The sequence below is a fragment of the Trachurus japonicus genome, chromosome 20, assembly GCF_045865225.1.
Source record: "Trachurus japonicus isolate A0001 chromosome 20, Traja_1.0".
NCBI classification, from domain to species: domain Eukaryota; kingdom Metazoa; phylum Chordata; class Actinopteri; order Carangiformes; family Carangidae; genus Trachurus; species Trachurus japonicus.
In genome coordinates this window covers 13,873,626-13,900,862 of record NC_140926.1, presented here as the reverse complement: position 1 = coordinate 13,900,862, position 27,237 = coordinate 13,873,626, and the positions used below count along the sequence as shown (strand labels likewise).

At 42.4% G+C, this 27,237-nt stretch overlaps 1 protein-coding gene across 1 annotated transcript in view; it reads right to left on the bottom strand.

Annotated features, from left to right (window-relative positions):
* The window catches only part of flt1 (fms related receptor tyrosine kinase 1), a 33,542-nt gene extending 6,623 nt beyond the window's left edge, over positions 1 to 26,919 (bottom strand). The window contains exons 1-17 of the mRNA XM_085762613.1: positions 26,613 to 26,919; positions 23,938 to 24,034; positions 22,069 to 22,274; positions 19,634 to 19,758; positions 16,352 to 16,517; positions 16,101 to 16,237; positions 14,907 to 15,078; positions 14,567 to 14,684; positions 14,047 to 14,216; positions 13,774 to 13,921; positions 7,417 to 7,540; positions 6,259 to 6,367; positions 4,113 to 4,415; positions 2,094 to 2,240; positions 1,880 to 2,011; positions 883 to 989; positions 327 to 462 (exon numbers count right to left, since the gene is read on the bottom strand). Of these exons, the coding sequence (XP_085618739.1) occupies positions 327 to 462; positions 883 to 989; positions 1,880 to 2,011; positions 2,094 to 2,240; positions 4,113 to 4,415; positions 6,259 to 6,367; positions 7,417 to 7,540; positions 13,774 to 13,921; positions 14,047 to 14,216; positions 14,567 to 14,684; positions 14,907 to 15,078; positions 16,101 to 16,237; positions 16,352 to 16,517; positions 19,634 to 19,758; positions 22,069 to 22,274; positions 23,938 to 24,034; positions 26,613 to 26,670 (2,455 nt within the window). The 5' untranslated portion in view covers positions 26,671 to 26,919. The remainder of the gene's footprint in view (positions 1 to 326; positions 463 to 882; positions 990 to 1,879; positions 2,012 to 2,093; positions 2,241 to 4,112; positions 4,416 to 6,258; positions 6,368 to 7,416; positions 7,541 to 13,773; positions 13,922 to 14,046; positions 14,217 to 14,566; positions 14,685 to 14,906; positions 15,079 to 16,100; positions 16,238 to 16,351; positions 16,518 to 19,633; positions 19,759 to 22,068; positions 22,275 to 23,937; positions 24,035 to 26,612) is intronic.
* Between the last annotated feature and the right edge of the window lie 318 nt (positions 26,920 to 27,237).

The window sequence follows — 27,237 nt, the reverse complement described above, 5'->3', positions numbered from 1 at the left end:
CATCTAAACTGAATCCCACCCTGATGATAGTGAGAGCTGATTAGTTCCAGTAAACACAGTTCACACCCCCCTGCTGGAGTTGATTAGCGCGCCACAGACAACACAGACACAACGTCTGATTAATGGAATGAGAGTCACTCCCAATAATAATCTGATAAGACCTATGAGAAAGTCCTCGTATCAGTTCAGTGATCTTAAATCCCTCCCCTCTGCCCCATCGCTGGATTACTCATCCAAAAATCCTTCCACTCGTATCACAGTCAAAGCTAATCATGCTGATGTTGACAAATCCTGAATCATTTTAATCTGAAAGAAAAGAGAAGTACCTAATTTGAGACGCTCTCGAGGAAACTCCCACTGGTTGGGGTCGTATTGCAGCCTGTCACACTGCTCATCTATTGGCCCCTCTCCTGTGTCCAGAATGATTGACAGGTATTCTGGCTTTGTGTTTGAGCTGTTGGGCTTCAGAGAAAGAGGAGAGTGTTTTACAGAGTCAATATCATGAAAACAAAAAGCAAACAGTGTGCAACAATACAGATGTTTAAAAGTGGAGGTTGATCTGTGACATTCACACTGTGCTGTAGTCAAACCTACAGGCTCAGACCAATATTATGGGGTATTATAAGCTTAATAGTTATAAGATTAATAGTTGAAACTGACAGACAATTACAATATTTTTGCCTCTTGGCCTGAATTATTAATATCTATCAGACATTTTTGTTATATGATTAATACATGTTGGGCTGCACATGTAACAAAAATAGTCTAATCTATTCTAATCTATTAATAATTAAAAATATATGTTCAATATCAAAACAAGTTTAAAGTTGTTTTTAAAGTGCACTGTGGCATAGAATAAAACTTGGTCTTGTTTCTTCTCACCTGTTTCATTTTTCGTATGAAGAGTGTGAGCAAAAGCCAGAAGAGAGTGGCGACCACACAGGTACAGGTGAGAGTGGGAATCTCCAGAAATGAGGACTCTGAGGCACCTGTAAAAACACACATGTACACACACATAAGTAATTAAGATTAACATTATTAAATGTAGTTTTCTGTTTGATGTTTTTCATTTTAATCAATTGATTTGATTGTACATGTTTTTATTGTTGTTGTTGTTTAAATTCAACTGAAATTAAAACAGAGAAATACTAAATTAAAACTGCACTATGCGATTTTACTTGAGTGTGTGAAGTTAAATTTTTTTCTCATGCTTTCCACTGGGGGCGCTACGTTTTCACCGTCGCATCATGAAATACATTAATTATTTTTTTAAAGGGATGATGATGTAGATGTAGAAATGCCCAGCGATGTTGAGTGCAACGCAGAGCTTCTCTGAGATTCAGGCCGGACCCTTCCGCGGGAAATAAAAATGGGAGACAGCTTCCTTCCTGACTGATCAGAACACAACAACACACACACACACACACACACACACACACACACACACACACACACACTCCTCTCACTGTCCAGAACCGGACTGAGGAGCACGTCCACCACTTCTGTGAGGGAGCAGAGCTCAAACTGGAGCGTAGTAGAACTGCACAGATGCTCCATCCCAACCGGATGTATTATGAGTGAGTGTGTGGGTGTGAATGATGTGAATGAGGAAAACGGAACAAAAGCAGTATGTGTCCTACTTTGAGTCTATGATACTCAGATGATGATGATCTCCCATTAATAGAACTGAGACGTCACAGCCCAACGTACATCTACATCCATGAAAACAACCAGACAGCTAATTATAGCTCTGAGAACAATGCACATCCAGACATACCCTTATATGGACGAGCCCCATCTTCATGGCTGAGATAACCACAGCCAATCACAGGTTGAGCATCTTGAAGAAGAACACAACTGGTTTGACACATATACTCACCATTGACCCATATGTAGGCAGAGCTCTCTGCAGACCCCCTCTCATTGGTGGCCTGGCATGTATACAGACCCTGGTCCTCCCCTGTGATTCGGTCAATATGGAGGCTCCCGTCTTCTGGTGAAATGACGATACCTTGCATACGGTGGGAAAATATTAAAAGACCACATTACAGCTACAAGTTACATCAATAGTCTGTTTCCCTTCTCCTTTTTACCTGATCCCTGTAACAGAGCGTGCTCATCTTTGTACCATGTGATGGTGGGTGGTGGGACGCCCTGAGACGGACAGCTGAGGGTCACTGAGCTGCTCACGTTGACAATGCAATCTGTCAAATTATTATACAGCACCGGAGGCTCCAGAACTGGAGGGAGACACAAAAACATGCATGTTAACCCATTTATGTTGTATACTGGACTTTTTACTCCTTGGACACCTGCCGTTATTCGTTACATGAAAAACATACCAACCTGAAATCAACTTGAAAACTACAATATATTGAATTTACAATACGTATGATCCATTGATCCACTTTGATTTCAACATGAATCATATAGTAATACAGTAATATAGATCTTTTGAAGAGCAGCTTTCACTGATCCATTGTTAATATAAAACTTTACATTTTAGCCTTTAATGACATTTTGCTGCTAACAGTCTGTAGCTTCAATTCAATCCAAGTAAACCGTTGAATAGAACATTTTATGCAAAACAGACTGTATTGTTCACAGTTGTCTGAGTCCATTTGTAGTTATTTATAGACAGAGATTTCTAATGGAGTGAAATCACCGCTATTTTCTCCACAGTTTGTTGGACCAGTGCCACTTTTGCACAATTATTCTGTGTTGGTAGTTTCACATTTGAGGCCTTGAGTTCAACCTGTGAGTCAGACAACATCTGGGACCAGGAAAACTCCACAATACAATCCCATATTTCTAGAAGTTGTATTTCAACATGTGGACAGTAATTGTCCCATGAGTGAACACAATGAGTTGTAGTTTTTTTTTAGTTTCCCTCTCATGCACTTTAATTACACCACTGTCCTCATACACTATAATTAGATCAAATGACTCCTCATTCTCTGAAATGCTCAAACCCTATGTTTCAGTTTTTTCTCATTCCCCCTCTTTCTCTCTCTCTCTAGCTGCCCCACTCGTCGCTCTCTGGTCACCATGTCTCTCTAGTAATTCCTTTGTGAGGGTCCCGAGGGAGGAAGTTGTCCCGTTGAGCCCTGATTGTATAAAGAACAGCAGTAAAAGACATGAAGAAAAGTCACTTAACCAAGGCGACTGATTGTTGTTTCCCCTATCTTCCTCCTGGACAACAATTGATGATTGTCCGCGGGGGCTGGGGCCTGACAGTGTCTGATTGGCTGATTGTTCCTCCGGCCTTGTGTAGGGGCCTGTAAATGTGGCATTGTGGGAAGTGCCATTGTGTGCTCTTCCTCCAGACAAGAGCTCATTCCCACGTGAAAGAGGTGCTGAGCTGGAGCGCAAGAGCAAAGGCAGGGTGGGGCCCCAGGAAGCTGAGGGGACCCAATTCCCAAGCAGCAAGACCTCTGTGAGAGAGTGTGGGTGTTTGTTTGTTTGTATACGTATGTGCAACATATGTGCACGGCAAACATGAAGAGGCAGAACATGTGGTGTGATCAACAATCATATTTGAATATAAAAAAAACAGCAATTAAGCTGTGTGAAGCTGCACGCTCAAGACCCCTGACAACAAATGGAGCCCCCAAACAGTAAATATTGGTATCTGTTCAGCACCGAGTCCCCTGAACCATTCAGTCCCTGTTTCAGGGTTCAGGATTCAGGAAAGGGAAGGTCATAAAGATGTGATATAATGATTTAATAAAATTGAATATTTCATTTCAGTGAAATATTTATAAAATGCATTTGAATTTATGTTTTTTATATAGGATTTGACTAAAGGTGAGATAAAATGAAAAATTACTAAATAGGTCAGATCTGAAGGTTTTAAAAAAAAATTAAGCTGCTGTGAAATTCAAACTTGTCAAGTAATCTGAGCTCAGTTTTCTATCTGCATTTGTGACATTGAGAAAAATATGTGAAATTAGAGGGGTGGTTGTAAAACAGACTTTGTGCAATAAAAAAAAAGTTTAATTTAAATTAAACGACCCACCGATCGGTTACTTTTTAATAAAAACCATGTAGTGATTTTACCTTCCTACTAAATATGAGGATGAAGAGGAAACCATTAAATGGAGATGACTCACTTGTGACCTCCACCTGTGTGTCCAGATGTGTTTCCTGTCCCGTGACGAGGTGGCGGGCGGAGCACCTGTAGGCGCCAGAGTCTCTGGCTGTCAGGTTGCTGAGCAACAGGACCAAAGAGTCTGAGTACTCCCCCGATGTGAACTGCTGCTGACGACTCAGGGATCGGACATCCTCCTCTGTGTCATTCACCCGTTGCCATGCCACCGCGGTGTACAGGTACCTATTGGCCACACAGGTGAGGTGGAGGTCCGCGCCCTCTCTGGGCTCCTCCTCCTGGTTTATGATGAAGCCTCCCGGGACGTCTGAGGGGGAAACACAGAGAAACCAAGAGATGTGTCTGGGAACATGAACAATCTCTAAGCCTTCAGTGATCTCCTGTTTGATGAATGAAGCCTTCTCAGTTTCCCCACATGCCTGAAACACACACTTAAACCCCTGATTCCACCAAACCTCCATTTTTTGCAACCTTTGATGACAATGTTGAATGGCTATTGTGGGTAAAAGCAGCTAGTGGAATACAGTGAAAAGCCTTCTTATTTACTTTAGCCATTCGAAACTTCCCGTGGAAACGGCTCGAGAGTTTCCTGATGGCAGATAGTGTTTATCTTTCCCGAACACCCCAAGGCCTCCCGAAATAAAGCGGACCTGCCAGTCCAAGGAAGTGCGCTGCACGGGGAAGTGGAACGATAAGAGCCCCAGTTTCCTGTTTCGCTCTCGCTCACACACTAACAGCTCTGCACGGCCTTGTGCGCAGACACACACACGCACTCATGCACACATTTAAAAACTTGCACAACACAAACAACCTTTATCTGTTAGTCTAAGTTACAAATCTAACCACACATCAAAGGTACACACCTGCAAGATACAGGAGCCTATGTGAGCTGTAAACTGCACGTTGCACGTACGCTACTTTGTTCTGCCAAATACTAAACCTACACTGATATGTAGGTTGCAACCTTTTCACTATCTGGTGTGTCCTATGAACTGTTTGTCCACAAAATTTCCGTAGTGGTTTATTTAAAATGTCCTGTTTGGTTCTTAAACCTGCTGATCTGCTCACTGTTTTATGTGCTTTTCCAATAAATTATCAAATTCAAAACAAACAACACTGTAAATGCAAATAAAAAGTTGCATTTCTTTTACACAAAACTAATGATGCAGTGTGTAAAAAAAAAAAAAATATATATATATATATATATATATATATATATATATATATATATATATATATATATATATTTTTTTTTTTTACATATATATATATATATATATATATATAGTAGTTATTAATGCTGCTGTCCCTTCACTGCCAAGTCCAGTCTAGAGCTCTGAGCTTCATGCAGTGTCTCTTTATTCTCTGACACAGCGCCCTCTGTCTTACACTGAAGATAATAGTGAGGACTTGATCCTTTTTTCCCCTGTACACTAAAAAAAAGTAGAAAAAAAGCCCACACTTCACTGTCACATTTCCTTTACTCTCTACTTATCTTATACTCTTGCACTTCTGCTTATTTAGGTTAGGGATGTTACCTTTTGTTCTGGGAATGTTCATAGCAAAAGGGAGAAAGCAACAAGTAGCCTATAGTGTGTCACAGTTTAAAATAATAGACTGTGTATGAGTAATATGTAATATCATCACAAATTATGAAATACAAAAAAAAGTGCTGTAGAGTCACACCCATCCTTGATTTCAGCTTGAAATTGACTGAAAAACACTGACCACACATAAGAAATACGATTCTTTCACTATTCAATCATTACTCTGCATAAACACCTAATATGTTGTTCTAAAGTTAATACTAATACATATACTTGATGCTTTGACCCAACAATGACAAGGCATGGGTCAGCTGATGTGAGCCTTGTTTCATATTTAGGAGGGAGGGTGTCCATTGAGAAAAGCGAGCGGATGACAGAAAGACAGAAACTAGTTATTTTAAGAAAGAGGATACTGGGGAGTGAAAGGGAGGAGGGACGGGGTGGCTAGGGACCGTAAATATTTGTTATTTTAAGACTTGTTACTTAAGATTTCCAAAGAATTTCCCAGATGTCGACAAAAAGGGGGGCGGGGGCAAAAGAGAAACACTCAGACATGTGTAACTTTATATTTCAGAGGATGTGATTCATTTCGTGTGGGTTCACCTGTGATGTAGAAGTGGATGTCGAGCTGGTCGGAGCCTGCAGAGTTGGAGGCAACACAGCGATACACTCCAGACACAAAGGCCTCTGCCACAGTCAGGACCCCCACTGTCTGTGGAGAGCACAAACATCCGCATGAACAAACCAGCTCTTAGCGCACACACACACACACACACACACACACACACACACACACACATTCATCAGGCTCATTACCTCTGCCACCGATGGCAGGAATCATATTTTCCATTGGTCGAACTCAGCAGACAATAGGGGTCTCTGAGCCAGACCTCCTGCCCACTTCCAACCAACACAGTGGGCAGCTCTATATGCAAACTGTCGATAAGTATTAATGTGTGTGTGTGTGTGTGTGTGTGTGTGTGTGCATGTGTGTGTGTGTGGGAGGGAGGGAAGGAAGGGAAAAGAGAGAGAGGAAGCAGAACAAGTGATGATCCTGTGAATGAAATTGTAACATTTTCTCCTACAGTTCACTGATGGAAACTGCACAGTGAACTTTCCCTCATGTTTTTTTTTTTACTATAATCCACTAGGGATGTCACAAGTACTTGTTTCCCCAATAATCGCGGTATCAAACGCCACAATTAATTAATCGTAAAGATTCCTAAATACCGTAATTTTCCAAAAAAAGTTTATGTTGGAACCATAATCGGCAGATGTGCGCCAAAGTAAAGGTAAATGCACAGATACTACTGGTCCATTTACATAACATTGAATTGGTAGGAATTTAAAATGCTAGAGTGTCATTTGTAATTAAGAAGAAAAGATTAAAATTAACTTAAACATTTGTATAGATGACAATTAATGACTTGAATATTTCAAACACCTCCCCTGGGGGATTAATAATTGGTTAAATTTTAATAGATGCTTAAAATATTTTGTGTAAATATTTAGTAATGTAATTATATTTTGACTATATTTGATTTTACACAATAATAGTGTTAATTAATCATGATAATCGTACTACCGTGATTATTTCTCTGACAATAACCGTACCAAGAAAATCTATAATCGTGACATCTCTAATCCAGACACTTTGTTTATTTTTAATATTTTTGCTGATGATTGCAACAATTTATTTTTTCTGTGACTTTCTCACAGCTCCTCTATTAGTCGCTGCATGGATCCCGGTGCTTCACCTACCTTTTTCTTCCCCTGAAGCACTTCCTGTCTGTGGGTAACACTCAGGATGTGGTTGTCTGTGGACGTGGCGGGGAGACTTTCCGTCACAGGGCGCCATAGTGAGGAGGACGTTGGACACACACACCTTGAGGGAGGAGGAGGCGGAGAGAGAGGGACAGGGACTCAGCTGTGTTGACACAAGCCGTTTTACACTGCTTCCAGGTGTGTGTGTGTGTGTGTGTGTGGGTGTTACACAGCTGTGCTCGGCAGGAGGAAGACAAGAACACCAGGGAAACGCCTTGATCGTTGCTTCTTGATTTTATCTCTATCGTCATTCACATAACCGTCATCATCACCAATCCATTTTTATCAAAAGCATCACGTCCTCTTTGGCTGATAGACAATAGTGGATCTTTGTAGTGCTATGTAATGCAGGATTGTTCATTTATGGAGGATGCAGAGGTGGTATTGTCATCCTGTAGATCAGCTTCCTTCCATTCTTAACAAATCATCCCACATTTCCAGGACTAGAGTTCCTGTCCTTGTCAATGACTCTCACAAGTCTAAATCAATAGATTACACACCAGTGGAGCTGTGGGAGCTGTGGGAGCTGTGGGAACTGGAGCTTATGCAAGCTGCTCTGTGGCTTTAGTTACACACAGAAGGAGCTGCAGGGGTTTGATCATTACAAACGGTTACATTAGAGGAGGTAAATAGGCATTATGGATTTTATCTTTGTCTGTGTGATACTTAAACATTCAAGTATATTTAGTATTTCAAATTTAGTTTGGAAAGATAAATGAATTGCAATGGAAAGGTAGCAAAACCATCTGCAAGGAATAGACGGGTATCATTATTCAATAAAATGAATGATACAATTGATAAAATAAAACCTATAGGATTCATTCTCTCTCTCTCTCTCTAAACATAAATATATATATATCTATTTGGTGAATCCTGCATAATGAAGGTTTCAAAAATACAAAGTAGTGTTTTTTAAGCAATCTTTTCCCCTTATTTGATCTGGATTTGGTAAAAAAAAAAAGAAAAGAAAAAAAAAGCTATTTAAGTGTGTGAAGCGGTGCACAAATGTTCTCTATTGTACACAGGTCTCTGTTAACTTTTCTTTTAACCTCTATTCAGAAGATAATTTTGGCTTTACAAATCTTCACATTGCATAAAAAATAATAGTAGTTAATTTAATGTTATATCAAGACCAATGGTTAATTTTTATTAGCCATCAAACTATATTGGTCCTGGATAAAAAAAAGAAAAAAAGGCATTTAATAGACCAATATTCCTTGTTTAGAGAGAAATTATGGCCTAATTATGTATCACATCACTAACAATACATCTACATCATATAGTTGGAATCTATCTATCTATCTATCTATCTATCTATCTATCTATCTATCTATCTATCTATCTATACAGATTTCCTAAGATCAAAACAATGCAGCTCCATCTTTTTTGACATTAACCACTTTCGTCATTGTAAACTATCATTTCCACCGTGTTCATTGATCCTCTGTGTGTTTATGGACGTGTCACTGTCCCTCTCTGTCTCACTGTCTCTGTCTGCGTCCTTGCCGTCATCCTTCTCTGTCTGTCCTGAGCACCTCCCTGAGGTTGATTCCTCTCTGCTCCTTGATTGCCCTTCCTCTTGGCATGTAGATAATGTGCGACCCACCCTGTGCATGACATTTCAAGCCTGACACATGCACAAACACACACAGAGACATACACAGACACGGACACAGACACACACTCATCACACATCATTCTTCCCAGGAAAAGCTTTCGCAGAGTGACACACAAACATAAAAATATGATTAGTTACATGGATGGTGTGGACATAAACAAGGTTAGACACAGAAGAATGAACACGTACACAGTCACACACCACAGCCTCATTCACACAGTGTGTTGTGTGTGTGTGTGTGTGTGTGTGTGTGTGCCTGCCAACAGGGTGAGCAGCTGCCTGGAAATATGAATGAACTACTCCAAGTTGTGTATCAGTGGGGGTCGTCTCCTGCCTTTTCTTCCTGTCCTCTCTCACTGCCTGAAATACACTTGTCTACTGTCCCTGTCCGTTCCTGTCTCATCCCCAGAATAACCACAGCGCTGCATGAACCAATACACAAATATAAGCAAAGTTTAATGCAAAAACACAAACAACTGATACAACACTTCAGTACATCTTAACAGATTCATACAAAGTTGGCAAATATTGTCATTCGTCATATGTAAGTTAGTTGTATAAAATTATTAAATATTAGATTCATATATTACTCATAGAACATCTGTATACAAGGAATGAATCACATTGGGTGACACCCGTAGAATGGGACACAACCACACACACACACACACACACACACACACACACACACACACACACACACACACACACACACGTTCAAACAGACATTCCTGCACAAGCATTTATGCACATGCAAATGCTAGCTTTACACACACATACACATTCACACACAAACATGCAAACAAATGGACATTACTAAGAGCACTCATCCTCTAGAAATGGCTTGTAGTATCAAACATACATCTAGGTTTTAATTAACTTTCAATACAAAGACAAAGGGCTGTTATACTGACATCGTTGGACACACAAACAGAAGACATTTTGACATGGGATGACACTGGACGACACTGGATGACAGAATGTGACAGAGGGCAGTCATAGTCTCTGGTCTGTGGAGACTTCCTACATGGTAGGCGTCTGCTGACCTTCAGTCTTTTAATAGAGAACTGTAAGGCATCCCATAGTGAACAACAACAAAGCTCGTCCTCTCTCTCTTGTTTCGCCCCGTCCATGGTGAGCACATTTTGACCTTCTATACCGGTGGCTAGAAATCGGAACACAAACTCACAGCTTTTGTGGATGTCAGAATCAGATCAGGGCTTGAGACAGGCACGGTTCATGCACCCATTATAGTACCACTCTAGGACACAAAAAACAAGCAAAGCAGCTCCAGAAATGTGGCTGTTGGATTGGATGGATGGAATAATTGCACTTCTTCTGGCTCAAAACGTCTGTGAAATGTAAAAGCATAAACAACTACAGGATGGCTAGGTGCGTTGGGAGGACTGACATGGAGGGGAAATGAAGGAAATAAATAAATAATCAGTAAAGCAGGTGTCCTTATATCCATAGTGATGTGGCTTATTTTCCTCCTCGTTTCCTGTGTCTCCTGGTCTTCACTGCTCAGCAGTTTTCCAAGTCACTTTCCTCACTTCCCACACCAGTTGAGCAAGCACAGGATCGTCACTTAGGATCTCTGGTTATGTCACTGAGGGCTCTGGCTGCGGTGCAGAAGCACTGATGAGTGTGTGGAGTGGGGGGGTGGGCTCCGGGGTGGGAGAGGTGATGGGGAGTTGTTCTTCTGTAAAGGTGGAGGATGCTGGGTTGGGGGGGTGGAGGGCAGAGCTGGTGAGGGAACGGGTAGGAAAGGTATGTGTGGGGGGCAGCAGAGTTGTGGGGGACGGGGTGGGGTGTTGGTGGGGGGTGGGGGGCAGGAGGGGGCTCTCAAGAATAGATCAAGCTCTTGAGGAAGCGGACTGTGCCACGTTTGAAGACGAAGGGACAATCACGCTGCTGGGAAGCGTCTCGCATCGGAGAGGAAGCCAAACAACGAGAGGAAAAGCGCTCTGATTTTCGCACAGGAAGCCCAGTGCGCCTCCTGCCCGGGCCAGATAAGAGCGCTGCGGTTCCCAGGGCCAGACCGAGGAGTGGACCCAGGACCCAGGCGTGAGGCCCCCCATCAGCCTGGCCCGGCCTGGTCCACTGCCCCTGGGCCTCCTCCGGCGCGGCGTCAGGCTCGTGGTGCAGCCGGGCTGCAAAGAACAAGGGCCGAGTGAGGATCCAGCCACAAACTGGTCTAGAGAAACACACTCAGACACTGAAGCAGAACCAGAACAGAGCTTTACAAAGGACCATGAGTCCACTTCAAGACCCCCTATTTAGCATTTATAAACAGTATATAAACATTTAATTCACTCTCCAATGAGACATTTAATTTCAGTACTGCATCTCATGAATTATGTATTTATACACGAGCCTCCAACTATGGGTGCTCATAGGAGTATTATAAGGTAGTTATTGATTGGTATAGTTGTTCATCAATACATTAGGAAACAAATGTTATGAAACACTGACATACTGCTTGTGAATGCTAAATAGAGGGATTTTCAAATGTTACCATAAGTCAGTAAAGAGGCCAAATGTAATATGTTGCAGCATGAGCGTGCTCCAAGCTGTAGCTTCAGTGAACACAGTGTCTGCCTGCAGAAATCTTGTTTGCAGCAACAGTTTGGTAGTAAGATAAAATGTAATTACTTACAGACTGAAATACATTTCAAATTTCATATATGGACTTAAATTTGAAATTTGACTTAAAACCCAATCAGAATAAACATACAAAATCTTCAATTTAAGTGATGAAAATTAGGTGGGACTGATTCCACATGTCATAAAATATTAGAAACAGTAATATAGTCTGCATATGCAGCAGATCATATAGAAAAGAGCAGACAGCAGCTCACGTCTCTGCAGGACGAACAGTGCGTATCACGTTGTCCAGCTACAGTGTGACGCTGCCAGCTGGTCAAGAGCAGGCTCATGTGCATCATGTAGATTACACTTGGCAGAGACGGACGGATGAAACCACAGTGGAGGCACCTCGGCATGGCGCCATGCGAGAGTGCCGGGGTTAAGGGTCAAGTACACCGATGATGTCAGTGTGTCTCAGAGGGGGGATAGAGTATGGGCGGCTGCTGTGGTCGCTCTCAGGTAATACTTAACCTCTCTGACTTGGTCATGAGCAACACAATAAGTGTCTGACCTCCAAGAACAACTCAATCAATGTTTCTGCCAAGTGGCTGCTTGAGTACTCGCGCCTGAGTGTGTTTGTGTATGTGTGAGTTGACTAAACGAGTGTCCCGCTGCATCTCTGGGTTGGGCCATTTCTCATGAGAACTTTATATATAGTGTGTGTGTCAGATATAAGAAAAAGCATCACAGGATGCGGTGTGCAATCACAATAATAAACAGGCCTCTCACCCTGCGTCCTGCACAGGAAATTCATTAAATCATAGCGTTTGATTTGGAAACCAACAAATCGTGACTGAGAGCACGGAACTAGCCTCTATTGAAGTGTGTTTTTTTTTCTCTGCCCTTTCAAGTCTGAGATACACTGTGTACTATGTCTGTGAGAGGCGCACACACACACACACACACACACACTGACACACACACACAGACACAGACTGCACACTTGTATACACTTAGACAAACACTTGAACAAACGTATGGAAAAGGACACATAGACAGTGAGAGAACAAACATATGGGGAACGAACGAGTCGCACAAATAAGCAAACATACAAACACAGACATGATGAAACGACACAAATTGTGGGGGCGCATTTACACACAAATAAACACACACACATTTTCACACATTCCCGCACATGAAAGGCCCCCAAAGGCATCTGTTCTGGTTACAAGAAGGAAACGCTGTCTGAACACATGCTGAAATAGACAAAACATGTCTCGTTTTTCAACACACACACACAGACAGAAACCACCACCACGACCAAATAACATTTTTTGTATGTGTAACATATGGTGTTGTTATTTTTACACTTTGTAGTTCAAATAAATATAAACTAATGACCACAAAAATGTTTCCTCCAAATCAACAGGTTTTATATTTTCTCCTACTCATGTTTAACTTGTTTCAATACTGAGTTAATTATACATTTTAACTTCAAGTGTCAGATCCACTCAGTATGGGCTGTACACTCATGTTTATACGATATATATTTTGTATGGTGTGAGTTTTGACACATTATCCACTATTTTGTAAAGTAAGATTTAATGATTTTCATACTATTTAATAGAGAAGTTTTCTACAATTACAGCTGATCAAAAAAGAAAAAAAGAAAGTATTTATATTTAAGATGATGTTAGACTAGAAATATCAGGACTCTTTATTGTTATTATTGATAGATATTTTCTTTCCTTTTTCTAGCACTTTCTAACACTTTGGGTCCTAAATGGTATTATATTTTGTTTGTGCTGGTATCTGCTTCATGTTACTCTAGTCATCACATGACCCACATCAAATGATACTCAATCTGTATTTCTCAAGTCTGACGAAGAGCTGCTTCTGCTCGAAACGTTACTTCTTTTTCTGTGCAAATAAATGGACTGCATATTGGAGCCCTTCTTTTCCTTTTCACTATAATTACAGCTGGTAATGTCTGAGGTGCAAGATATCCTGATTTTCAGATGGTTTAGAGATGATTTAACGTGTGCACTCTACACTGTGTCCTCTGTGTCGTCTGAGCTACTTACAGGCCTTTGGACGGACAGGGATGCCAGAGCCACTGGATGTGTGGAGGAGGGACTCCATGGGACGTGCAGTGCAGGCCTTGTCTGCTCCCCCGCGGCACAGAGCCGGGGTCCTGCAATGACACGGCTTTCTCCCCTATCTGAGGACTCACTGGTCAAACGAGAAGCACCACACAAACACACACACACGAACACACACCGGAGCAAAGTTAAATCACTGACAGGTTGGGGGAAAAAACTGAAGGCGTTTATAGTGATTATTTTCTTTTTTCTTACCGTTGACGACAAGTGTGAGCGTGAGATTCTGGTAAAGTCCGTGTTCCTGGATTCGTACCAGGACAGTGTAATCCCCGGCATCCTCCTCTGCAACATCGCGGATCACCAGGGAATTCCCATCGATGTGGTAACGGGAACATTGCGCCTTTGCCTCCATGCCATCCTTTTGCCTGCCAGAAAAAGTTTTGGGAAAGTCAGGACTTGCAGCTTTAAGGCCGACCCCTATGTGACCTAAGAGGGGAAAATTATTTGGAATTATAATATTACAGAATTAATGACTCTGATGGCTAAATATGATAAGTGATGCATGGCTGCTTAAATAAACATCATCAGGCTTTTCCTATGAAAGGCTGCTGAAAGTGTGCCAGAGATTTAAACAGATTTATAAACAAGCCCTATTTAGCCATTAACAAAGGCAGACATTAAAAAAGGGGAGTGAAAACACTGCAGAGGAAACTCTAAATTCAAACAACGTGATGAGGTGTGAACACAGAGGCGTGGGTTCGGCGTGATCTCTTACCAGATAACCTCCGGGGCAGGGAACGCTCTCAGTTTGGGGGTGATTCGATAAGATTTCTGTCCCGCTTGAGCCTCCATCACTGATCCCTGTCTGGCCTTCAGATTGATAAATGGACGGTCTAAAATTGAAGAATCACAAGACCATGTTCAAGTAAGGTGAAATCATCGAAATGACAAAAAAGGGACAATTGTGGAACTGTTTCATCACTCTTGATGGTAATTCCGAGTCTGTAACCTCAGAACGAAACTCATTTCAGCTATAAAAATATGCATGAGTAATCTCTGCACTTCCATGGGTGAACTACCTACATGTCAGCAGGTTTCAATCAGAAGACACTCACCATACACGGTCACTGAGACCATCTTCTGCTTGGTTTTTTCACCGCTCGTGACCCGGCATGTGTAGTCGCCTCGGTCTGATCTCTGGAGCTTGGGGATGGTCAGGATACTGTAGAACAACATGTGCGTTCGGTGTCTCAGCAGCCTCTTGGAAGTGAAGCCGACGTTGTCATTCTGAAGTTTAAGCGGGAGAAAAGCCGGAGGATTAACACGGAAAGTTCGCCTGTGTGTGCATGGAATTTATTTTGAAAAGCTGTGAGACTGAATAATTGAAATTAGAATAAAAATAATCAGAGTAACGTGGCATTCTCTTTATATAAAGGCTGGCATGTTTACACACTGTATCTGTATCTGTGATATTTCTCTTACACATAATTAAATCACATGCACTTTTTGGAACCTTCTTCTTCATTTTCATAAGTCAAACTTCGTTAAATTCATATTAGGGGATTTCCAGATAATAAATAACACGTCCGGCTGGTGCACATCCTCTTCCAGCAACTTTTTAAAGTCCTGTGGACTTGGAAGCTCATACTATGTGGCCTGAACATTTTTGTTCCCTGTTAAAATGTATCACTTAAGATTTGTCTAACCCAAGAAACACACAGGATTATGACTCATCCGTGTTATGTTTATAAGAAAATAAGGGTTCTTTCCTTGTAACGATTTCTCAACGAGCTTAGAAATGTTTACTTTAAAAGTGAGAGGTTGCTCTGCGGTTTCTAAAAAACAAGTGGAACAAATTAAGGAGTATTGACAAGTCATCCAGTCCAGCGATTTCTAATGATTAACAACGATAAAGCTATTGGTTACAAGAAATGAACTCCTAATGACACAGACCTTATTGAAAGTGGAAATGACTACAGATCACTGTAGTATGAAACTGAAGGGAGCAATAAAAGGGAAGGGGAAAAAAGAGTCACTTGAAGTAGCAATTTTATACTTTTGCTTTTGCTAATAAAGTGTCAATAAATCAACTAGTGTGCCCACTAAATATTAAACAGGGATAATTGTTATTTAATGGCACGTTAGCAGACACCTTGACCAGGCTGCTGGCTTATCATCTCGTTTCACACCGTGTACAGAGATAGACGTTTCTCAGGGGGAAACTCATGAACACATTCAGTCTCTGTCAAAGGTCATCTGTCATCTAAAACTGTGCTTTTCTTGTCTCCAGACTGTAATGCAGGTCTGACCTTTCCGGGGTAGTCCCAGGTGATGTTGACTCTGGTGTTCAACTCCCCTGTGGCCGTGCAGTTCAAGACCAGTCTCTCTCCCTTCAGAGCCTGCAGAGGGTCACTGCTGTTCAGATACACATCGATGATGTTACTCACTGCAGTGAAAGAGAGAAAAAACACATGAAACATACAGAGGTCGGAGAAGAGCAGGCGTTCTGCATTTAAACGTTCACATGTGAGGTGTGTACGACTGCAGAGCAAGTGCTGACCTGGTCTGTGTACTAAGAATTTTTGCGACATGTACGTGACATCACCAGCGACGGTCTGGCAGAAGAAGAGGCCGATGTAATAGAAGGTGGCGGTTCGGATGGTGAAGCCCTGTTTGCTGTTCCAGATAATGTTCCTGTGGTCTGGGCTCAGGCCGGACCTGGGATACTGTGGAGGAGGAGAGAGAGGAGAAACAATACCCATGAAATATTTGACAAACGGAGCGCATCTGGAACCACAAACACCCAAGGAAAGATTAGGGAAGAACAGAGCCACAGCTGACTCACTCTGAAGCTGAACTATTATAGACATCATCAATTATAGCATCACTTCCACTGAAAAAAAGGAGTGAGGCAGAAGAATGTATCATCTCTGTTTTGTTTGATTTAAAAAGGCATGCTGCCGATCAGGTCACAACCCCCAGGCTTTCTAAATTATGAGAAAATAAAACTGATTTAATCTCAACCTGAGCTAAGGATATATCTTATCTTTTTATCTTTTCTTTCTTTCTTTCTTTCTTTCTTTCTTTCTTTCTTTCTTTCTTCTACTAAATTGTGAACGAGAAGTGTGCAGTTTAAAAGGAGTGGGCCTTTAGGGTGTAGGAATTCGGTGCTAATTGAATGAGAATAATAATAGAATGCTATTAGATTGCATTATGGTGATTGTAGGATCCAGTGTTTTTGCAGTTTGATTGATACTAGAGGCTAAACGTCGTATCTGTGTCTCTGCTGCTTTGATTTTGACCATTCTGTTCTGTATCCTCAAAAAAGATAGGCACGTTTCAAGTACCTGGATGTAAGATCTAATTCCTCTTGTCGAGTCTCTTTTTTATGTGAGAAAAAACAAAACAATGCAACGTTTGGATAATGCACAACACGTGCAGTGGAACGAGGGAACAGATGCAATACACTTATGACATGAGGTCTATGTGATTGGTTCTTGTGCAACTGCAGATTGGAAATGTGTTTGCCTCAACTCAGGCTCATCTTAGGTTTAATCCTGGTCTGGGTTTGTGTGGTTTAATGCACGGATCCATTTCAGGGACCAGCAAAATGAAAGACGTATTCCCGCAGCGTTGGTTTTATAATCGGTTTCTTGGCTACCTTGATGTGGACACTTGTGTAACAGTGCAACGTTGTTGTTTTCTTGGAGGCTGCTTCAAGGAAATGTTACTGTGACACAGTGGAAGCCTCCCACCCTCTCTCTGGGGAGCAGGTAGACCCCCACCCCCACCCCCCTCTCTCTTTCCCCCACTGATACTTCCCCCCTCCTCACTCTTCAAAAACCAGCTAATGTCCCCCCTGAGCGCCCTCGGTGCCCTCTCTGCCACTCTCACACCCATCTTCTAACCCGACATAAAGGCGAGGCGGCGGTGGAGGTGGAGGAACGGAGGGGAGGAGCCAGCGGGTTCAGGGAGTCAGGATATGAGAAACGTGACTCCAGTCGATCTCCCCGCATCCTGTTACCGCAGGATATAGACATTTTGACTGGAACCCCAGGTCGACCCCATCATGCCGGACCTCCGGGACCCGCCGGTCACTTTCACGGCCCGGAGCGAGAGAGACAGAGACAGAGAGAGAGAGAGAGAGCACGGCCTCCTGGGTATTGTTCCCACCGAGAAGGGTCATGTTAAAGATCCCAGCGAAGTGCTAAATCCTTCCAGGAAAAAAACACTCCAGGGGCTGTGACAGAGAGTGGATTCCTGGTTCAGACCGGCCAGCGCAGGTTAGAGGAGGAAGAGGAGGAAAACTATTTTTAGAATAATTACCTTAGTGGTCCCAGGCATTTGGGAGGAGATGGAAGCAGGAAAAAAAGTTGTGCGTAAGTGTCTTGATGTCCAGCCATGTGTGTTTTAAGATCATATTTAGAGCCTGGGGAACATGTAGGATGTGACATTCAGGGTCTTATTTCTTTCTAGTAATATTTTTGCACTTCCTGGATTTGCACGCTTGTTTATTAGCCACGTTAGCACCGTGTTTCTTTGGAGGGCAATGTTAGTCTGTTTAGTCCACACTGAAATAACTCAACAACTATGGGACTGACTGCCAAGAAATTTTGTCCAGACAATCATGTTACCCAGAGGATGAATTTGTGCAACTATGACTATCCCCTCACTTTTATAGCCTATTGGTTAGACAACTTTAGGCATTTATCTGGCAGACTAGTCGAACAAAGACGTTTTTGGTTGCATGATGGGAAGTAGAGTAGGGTAGGGCCTGGCATTTTTACACTTTGAATCACACCTGGAGTTAAAAGTCAGGAAATATCTCATAAGCAAAAAAAAAATTGAGCAACACCTTCTTATTATTGCTCATTTGGATTGTCTAGACCAGCGCCCTTTGCATGTTTAACAGCTACTCTATTGTCGTTAGACCACAATACGCTTCCTACAGTGACGCACAAGCCATCGCATTATGACCGAAGAGAATGGGCCGCACTTTGATGTGTCAGGGGCCAACAGTAGCTGCCCCTGCTTCCTCCGCCGGGCACAGCAGCTGGTTAAAGCATCACTTGGGGGAAGCTGGCAGCCAGGACTCTTACTACAAGAGGCAGAGGTTGAGATGTAGGAAGTGCTCCCGGCTTGGGGCCAATGGGGCACTTCAAACCCTATGTCCTGTCTCCAGAGGTGACGGCAGTGTTGCCATGGGCACCGTTTGATTGGAAAACACCCGTAAAGAAAGAGACACCTTTGATTGGTAGCCTTGGTAGCACTTATAACATACTGTATAGATGAAACTACAGTCCTTCTATACATTGATATACTAACATGCACACACATGCATGAGCTCAAACACACAACAGACACACAGTCAGCAAGCACTCTAAATGCTCCTCTTTGCACTTAGTAACTCTGCTCACTCTCTCCCTCACTCAGCACTCAAGCACCAACACTCACAAACATATCCGCACACACTTTCACACATATCCGCAGACGGACATAAACAAACGGACACACACGCCACAGTGTAATGGCTGCCAAGATAAGAACAATGTGGCAAATGATCTGCAGAGGGAGAAACAGCGGGACAATGCGTTGTGTTGTATATATATATATGTGTGTGTGTGTGTGTGTGTGTGTGTGAGCCCTGATGGAAAGAACTGGGCTGATTTGATGATGTACAGAAGATGAATGTGAGTGTGGGGTGGCTGAGCAAAGTGTGGCGTGAGTGCACAGACACACACTGTACATGTAAAGATGATGCAGACAACATATCAGAATGAGAATCCGAACGAATATCTGAAATTATGAGTTGTTCTTTTTTGGGGGGGTTTTTTGCACTGACCTTGACCAGGGTGGTGGTGATGTTGGGGTGGGTGACCCGGCAGGGAATGAGCAGCGGCTCTTGCGCCTTCAGGTACAACACATCTGGGCTCTGTTTCGGACGTTCCACAAATGGCTGCTGGCTGTCTGAAACCCAAACACTGCGGTCAGGGACACATATGGTACGGATAATAAGCTTGTAAAATGATTGCATGGAGGCATCACATAGAGGAAAGTATACATGTGATTAGTTTAAAGGGTCAGTTCATCTAAATTACAGCAATGGGCATCTTTTCACTTACCCAACTAACTAACTAACTAACTATTACTGAATATACATGATTTAAAAATCTCCATTGTTTGTTTTTTCTTTCTGAAAAAATCCCACCACAACTGACATCTTGGTTTACACTGCAAACTGTTAAAAAACTAGAGAGATATTAAATATGCATCGACAAAAACAGAGATACATAAATGGATTGAAAAGGGGCAGAAATGATTAATTTGCTATAAAAATCATTATGAATATTATTTCTGTTGACTGATTTATAAATTAATAAACCACCTGTGTTAGTTCTTTTCATTTTTTATATGTTTGGATCTGTTCCTGTGTGTGATATTAATCATCTTTATGTTGTTCTTAGCACTGAAACCTGATCATCCTGAACTCATAACCTGATTGATAATGTTTGAAAACACACTTGCCAACATGACAACATGTGCAATATGTTGGCATGTTGGCAAGTGTGTTTTCTTAGGAAATATTTCTTCAGTCAGAAGTTATTCCACTGAAAGGATTAACACAGTCCAAGGAAACACGATATAGAGGCAGAAATCTAGACATATTCCTAAAAACACAGACTATTTGAAATCAGTATCATCTTCATGGTGAGACATGATTTATTTGCATCTTTACCTGATTTTAGGATGATAAAAAAAGTAAAAATGTAGAGTTTTACACCAAGGGAATAATTCAGTAGCTCTTTTTTGAGCCCTGGAAGTGTTTGCGTCGTCGGTAAAGACGTCTGTGTGTGGCCTCAGAGGCGAAATGCAGGCCAAAATGAATCATCTGTCATTTGGTCTGCAGTGTGTGACCTTATTCTGAAGAGTCGACCCGAAACAATAAAAGCCTCCTTGACAGAGTGAGAAAATATGTTGTTGTTTTAAATCCTTTTCTGTGAACCGACCCTTTAATTTCATGCACACACAGAAAGGAAAGAAAACAATCAGCTGCTTCTAATGCACAACACACAAACAAACACACACACTTCCAAGTATCAATCTCAACAACAAACAAAAACAAACAGACACACACTCCTAAACATACACTGTCCTCCACACCCATTCATTGAATACCCATTCAGCAAATGACTGCCTGCAGTCAACAATAAACACACAGATTGTTTAGAAGCAATCAAACGGCCGCTCTGTGCTTTCTCCTCCCAGCTCGACTACTGTAATAGTTCTGTGCCATTCAAAGGTGTGGGTGTTGCTCACTGTATTGTTTGTTACCATAGGGTGTTATTCAAGGAAAGCAAATCTCTGAACATTCGAACAAAAGTACCCCAAGGACTAGCGGACTGAGGGCTTCCTTCTCTTGCTTTGATTCCTAATAGAGGACTAAAAAAGAGGGAGGCAACGTCTGAGCAGAGCCGCAGGCCAAGTCTGACGCTTAATGGACGTGGCGACCTGAGCGATTGATGGCCCCCGAGGGTCCTGTTGGCCAAACAGTAGCATGCCCTGTGACCCTGGCCATCTGCCCAGCTCCACACCGCCGGTGCGGCCCAGCCCCGAGCAGCGTCACCTTCCAGGACAGGGAGGAGGCGTCTGGGCAGACATGGTGCCTCCTCTGCCCCTGGATACCACCGAGCCTCTGGCCTTCATCTCATCCCTCTCGGCTCCTCTCTCTCTCAAACACACATAAACACACTTCCACACTACACTACACCTCCCCGCCGCCACCTTGTAGAGACACAGCGACATCCCCTCCCATCACACCCCCCCTCGAGCCCTTCCCCTCCTCCCCCAAGCACAGGATGCTTCAAGCAAGGCTGAGCCGAGCAGATAAGGCTGATGCCCTGGGAAACTCTGCCCGGGCCTGAGCCTTTCAGCAGCTGGGCTATTCCTGGCCTCGAGGTAGCACGTAAACGAAAGTAAAAAAGGATTTATATATAGACAACAGGGAGGTAGGCCCGGGCTGAGAAAAGAGCGGCAAGGGGAGGAGGGGGGGTGAAACTGTGCCAGACTCATCTAGAAGGATGTGTTGTTGGGACAAACAGTGTTTAGATATAATTGGCTCTCTGGCATTGGTCTGTATTTAGCACCCACTACATCCTGTTTAACCTGGGGATATAAACAATAAGCGCGACAGGGTGAAGGAGTGAGTATGAGACAGACTATAGAGGACAGCTACAGAGAAAGAAAGATGGATGGAAAAAAAGTGCAGTAGTGTGTTACCTGTGACATAAACATAAACGGAGGTCTGTTTTCGTGGCCGGTGTCGGTATCTGCAGCGGTACGAGCCTGTGTGCTGGGCCTGGCCGCGGCCGACCGTCAGGCTGCTGCAGAACTGCTGGCCTCTCCTCCCACAGCGGCGTTCCTCCACTCGCACCTCATCTCTGTCCAAAGCCGACGGGTACGCCCATGTCAGCTCCCAGCGCCCCCTGGTCCGCAGGTAGAGGGGGTTGAAACGGATACACACTTGGCGGACTTCAACGTTCACATTCAGCTTACATCACAGGAACTGCATCTCTTTATCTAATGATCGTTCTACCATATGGAGGTGGAGGAAGTGTGTAAGAAGGAAAGAGATTTAAACTTCATGTAGTGGCCTAATGAGGGCGATATAAAAACTACTAAAGTACTTGTGATTTAAGTTGATTGGTTTGATTTGGTTTCTTTTGTTCTTTTCTTTAATGTGTTAGGTATTAAAAATAAAAATAAAACACGAATTCTTCATCTATGTCACTAGTTTTCTCCAAGTAAAAAGTTCAACCAGTGTAGAAACAGTTGCTAGTAAGTGTTGAGAAAATGTTTTAAAAAGAAATTGTCTTTTTATTGGTCCACATTGCATTTCTAGAAGTGTATTGTAATTTACACCATAATAAAAACTATGATTACCATAATAAACCACCAGTTTTGGCTCTATTCTTTTTTGATATGTTTGGATATGTTCCTTGGAGTGAATGAAATCCGCACTTCAAAGGTTTTCTAAAGCTTTGGGACCCCAGCCAACCAAGATATGAGCCATTATCCACAAATGGAGAAACAACCAAGAGCGCTTGACCTTAAGGTCAGGAACTGACCTTACTGACCTTACTGCAAGTCGTCCAGTTCCTCAAGCATCAAAGCAGCCATGGACCATCACACTAACACCATGTGTAAATGTTGGTATGATGGTCTTTTTTTTAATCAAATGCTGTATTACTTTTACACCAGATGTAGCAGGAAGCACACCTTCCAAAAAGTTCAACTTTTGTCTCGTCAGCCCACAGAATATTTCCCCAAAAGTCTTGGGGATTGTCAAGATGTTTTTTTGTTGTTGTTCAAGAATGAGTTGAGCCTTTGTGTTCTTTCTTCACCTTGTAACTCTCTCATGGATGCAGTTTGTGCCCAGTCTCTTCCTTGTGGTTGAATTATAAACACTGACCTGAACTGAGGCGAGTGAGGCCTTCAGTTCTTCAGAAGTTGAGTTCTGTTTGGATGAGTCGTTGCTATTTTGGTAAAGCTTCCGCTGCTGGTGAAGTTTCCACCACTGTTCCATGTTTTCTCTATTTGTTGATAAAGGCTCTCACCATGGCTCGCTGGAGTCCCAAAGCTTTAGAAATGACTTTCTAATGCTTTCAAGACTGATAGATTTTGTTTTTTCATCTTGTGTGTGTTGCTTTTTTGATTTTTAGTCTCATCTCCTTCTCTTTAAGTGATTTCTTGATGCAACAGGTCTGGCAGTGATGGATAGTGAAATTGAACTCAGTTTTCCAAAAAAGTTGGTTTATCACCGTTAGGTCATGATACTTTTTCGCATAGGCCCAGGTAGGTTTGGATAGCTTTTTTTCCCTAATGAATGAAATACTGTAAAAACTGCATTTTATATTCACTTAGGTTATCTTTGTCTAATATTACAGTTTGTTTGATGATCTAAAAAGAAATCAAGAAGGGAGCAAATACTTTTTCACAACACTGTAGGTGTAGTTTCAGTCATTTTTCTGTAAATATTAAAATGTCAAGTTTAAGTACTTTTATTTACTCAAATCAGTCATGAGAGCCGTTGCTCACCCCGCCCTCACCTTTCCCCCTAGCACCCACATCCATCTACCTGACACTCACCTGCAGCTGAGCAGTATCGTCTGGTTGGTGTCCACGACCAGCTGTTTGGTTTTCACATCCAAGTTGGGGACGCTGTATTTGCCCTTTTGTTCTTTATCTGCAGACACAGAGAACAAGCAACAGTTAATCACTGAGTAAGTACATTAAGATTGTGTGACTCTGTGTTATTAGTAATTATGAAATGTAACTCCTGTATGATTTGCCCCCCCTTCCATCCTGTGAGATCAGTTGTATTTCAGGGTCTCATGTGCTGAAACGGGGGCTTGTTGGTGTAAACAGGTGTGGTGTCTGCTGTTTCTTTGCATTTATATTCAACACAATTCAAATCCCCTTCAGTCGAGCCAGCTCAACATGAGGGCCCTTTCAGAGGAAATCCTGGAGGACAAAACACTTTACAACCAATAAATATTTTGGACGGTTCCTGTAAGTAACGTCGACTGCAAACTGGACAAAAGCAACTTCTCAAGAATCTGTCTCGGTGAGTCCCATGGCTCTCCAGCACGTCCTCCATCCAGGCCACGGTATCTGTGACCCTCCTCGCCATCTCCTCGCTCAGGCCACTTGACAACTTGTGTGGAAATGCGTAAGCAGTGTCCCTCTTGTTTATCAAATCAAAAAGGCATTCCTCCACTCCATCGCTGAGGTTTATTAATGAGAGATAAAGACGCCTGTCTGTCCGCCCTTCCTTCCTCCCAACAACAGCGGAAACATCATTCAGGGAAGTCCGTCCTTCACTCTGACTGCTCCTTATAGATTGTACAACACACACCTCAAAACACTTCTGAAAACACAGCTATCTCTCTGCCCTGTGAAGTTAAATCACTTGTAAGGCAGTTAGTGAGTTTATCACCAAAGTCCATTATTCCCATTCATTGTCAGCATCATTGTTCCCAGTGGATGCCCCATTGAGCAGATCTAGCATTACTCACTCTGCTAGCACTTCCTATACTATTTCCTCGGGTTTGACAGTGTGTGTGGGTAGGCAAGAAATACACACACACACACACGCACAGACATTCACGCACACACTCCCACACAGGGTAAGGGAAGACAGAGGGGAAGTAAAGGATCTCCTCCAGGCCTTTTGGGGCCTTTTCAACCAGCTGGGAAGCTGGGAAGCCCAATTTCCAAAATAATTCAGCACTTCCTGCTTATTCACCTAATCAAGGGAGAGCTGAGTGTCTCATTCTCATCACAGAGAAAGTCAATGTCAGTCATTTTCTTGGGAAAATCCCCGAGACTGACTCTTCAGGAAGTTTGTTAGAATCATTTGGCAGCATAGAGGAAAGCGATAGTATCCGTGACAAAAGTGATATTCAACTCAGATCCGTTTGTAGTGAATCACTGAGGTCTGTGGAGATCATTTCTAGAGAATCAGTAGGGAATCTATTTTTCTGCAATATGATGATCTCAGATAACAAATGGGGTTCCTAATTCAAAATCATAGTTTAGTTTACCCATGGGCTGATCACTGAAGTATATAATTTATGTGTTTTTACATATTTAGAGAAAGATTTATCATAATCTCAATTTCAATTTTTTATTTTAAAATAACAAACAGTATTGACGCCATGATAATATCATTATGAAGTAAATTATATGATCTTTTGACAGTAACTTTGGGATATATCCATATGAGATATGACTGAACATTACTACATGACATGGGAATTTAAATTCATGTAATACAATACGGAGAGTGAATATAAGGCGGATTATTGTGGCCTTAAATTAAATATTTCAAATGTATAGGGTTATTCTATTAATCACTGCGTTTTTCAGAATAAATCTTATCTATGGCGACATCATAAGTCCTGTTTACAACAAATATTTGTTGAAACAACTACAGGAAACAATTGTTATGAGTTTCATTAAAGCCATAGCCTACCCAGGACTACAAAGTGCTCATCTGTACAAAAAGATAATCTTCAAAATAATATATATCTATATATATATTGTAATATATCACATTTCATTTCATTTTGCAGCCACACCACCTGAAGGATCTGCGGAGCGCGTCACAGCGACGCGCAGACTGTTTTATCCATAAACGCACATTAACAATGGATCCTGCTCGCTGGATGTTTTCCTCCAGTTTGGTCGCGACCCCTCGTCCATCTACATCAGAGAAGGTCCATTTGACAAACTCATCAGTGTCAGGAAACAACGCCCTGCATGTGTCCATTCAACCGGGGCCAAACGCACAAGGAGCTCGGCCACAGAGGTCCGCGTTATCCAAACAGGAGTCCCGAAGGACGCCGCTTATCTGGCTGAGTGCACTTGGAGCGGACAGAGGTTTACAAGCTGGACAGCGATCGCACAGAGCACTTAATTGACTGATTAATGAGCGCTCGCACCCCACAGGAATTTGCACGTCTTTTTTTTTTTTCCCACCATGATGGAAATGTCTCTCCTTCCAAAAAAAAGAAGGAAAGAAAAATAAAAACCCTGATATGTGCTGATCATGACTGTTTTTTTTGTGCGAGGTAATATCAGTGAGTTTTCACTTCGGTTTACATTAAAACTGAATTAAGAAATTACAAATATTGCGCAGAACTCCACTTTGAAATACCTGAACAAGTGTTTAAATATATTTTTTGACAAGCTCAGATCTTGACAGCAGGTGCTCTGTGCACTGTGCATGCAGCAGCAACAAGAGTAAACCTGTTACTTACCTTTTGCAAAAACACCATACAATCCACAAAGCAGGCAGATGAGAACACAGTTCATCATGTCTGGCGACTCCGACGCAGATATTCAATTATAAAATATGAAACCAGTTTTATTCCTGCTGTTCTTCCCCTTAAAAAAAGAGTGGACTACACACAGACGGGACACAACAACAGCGCGCTCGGGCTGCTGCGCTCTGCTGCTGCTGCTGCTGACGGGCGGTGAGTGGAGATGGTTGGTTTTTCCTGAGGATAGCTGCGGGAGATCACGCAACAGGACACCACGGCTTGAACTCCAGTGCAACTTTTTCCCATCGTTTTGGACAGCGGCGCGGATTTATACAGTTCCCACAGTGCAGCCACCGGATAGAGGACTTCCGTGACGTCCACTGACACACCCAGGGCGCGTAACAGCCCCCCACCCCCACCCCCACCCCTCTCTCTTTTTCCCTTTTTTTTTTTTTTTAAAGATCTCCCCAGTGGTCAACCTCATCCACCAGAGAGGTGTTGATGAGAAAATACTGTGGTATCCAAAAACAACAACGAAAAAGCCTATTTATGAGCATTTTCAATAAACATATTGACACGTGAAACAGCCACCCAGCTTCTATCTAACACCTCCAACCATGAC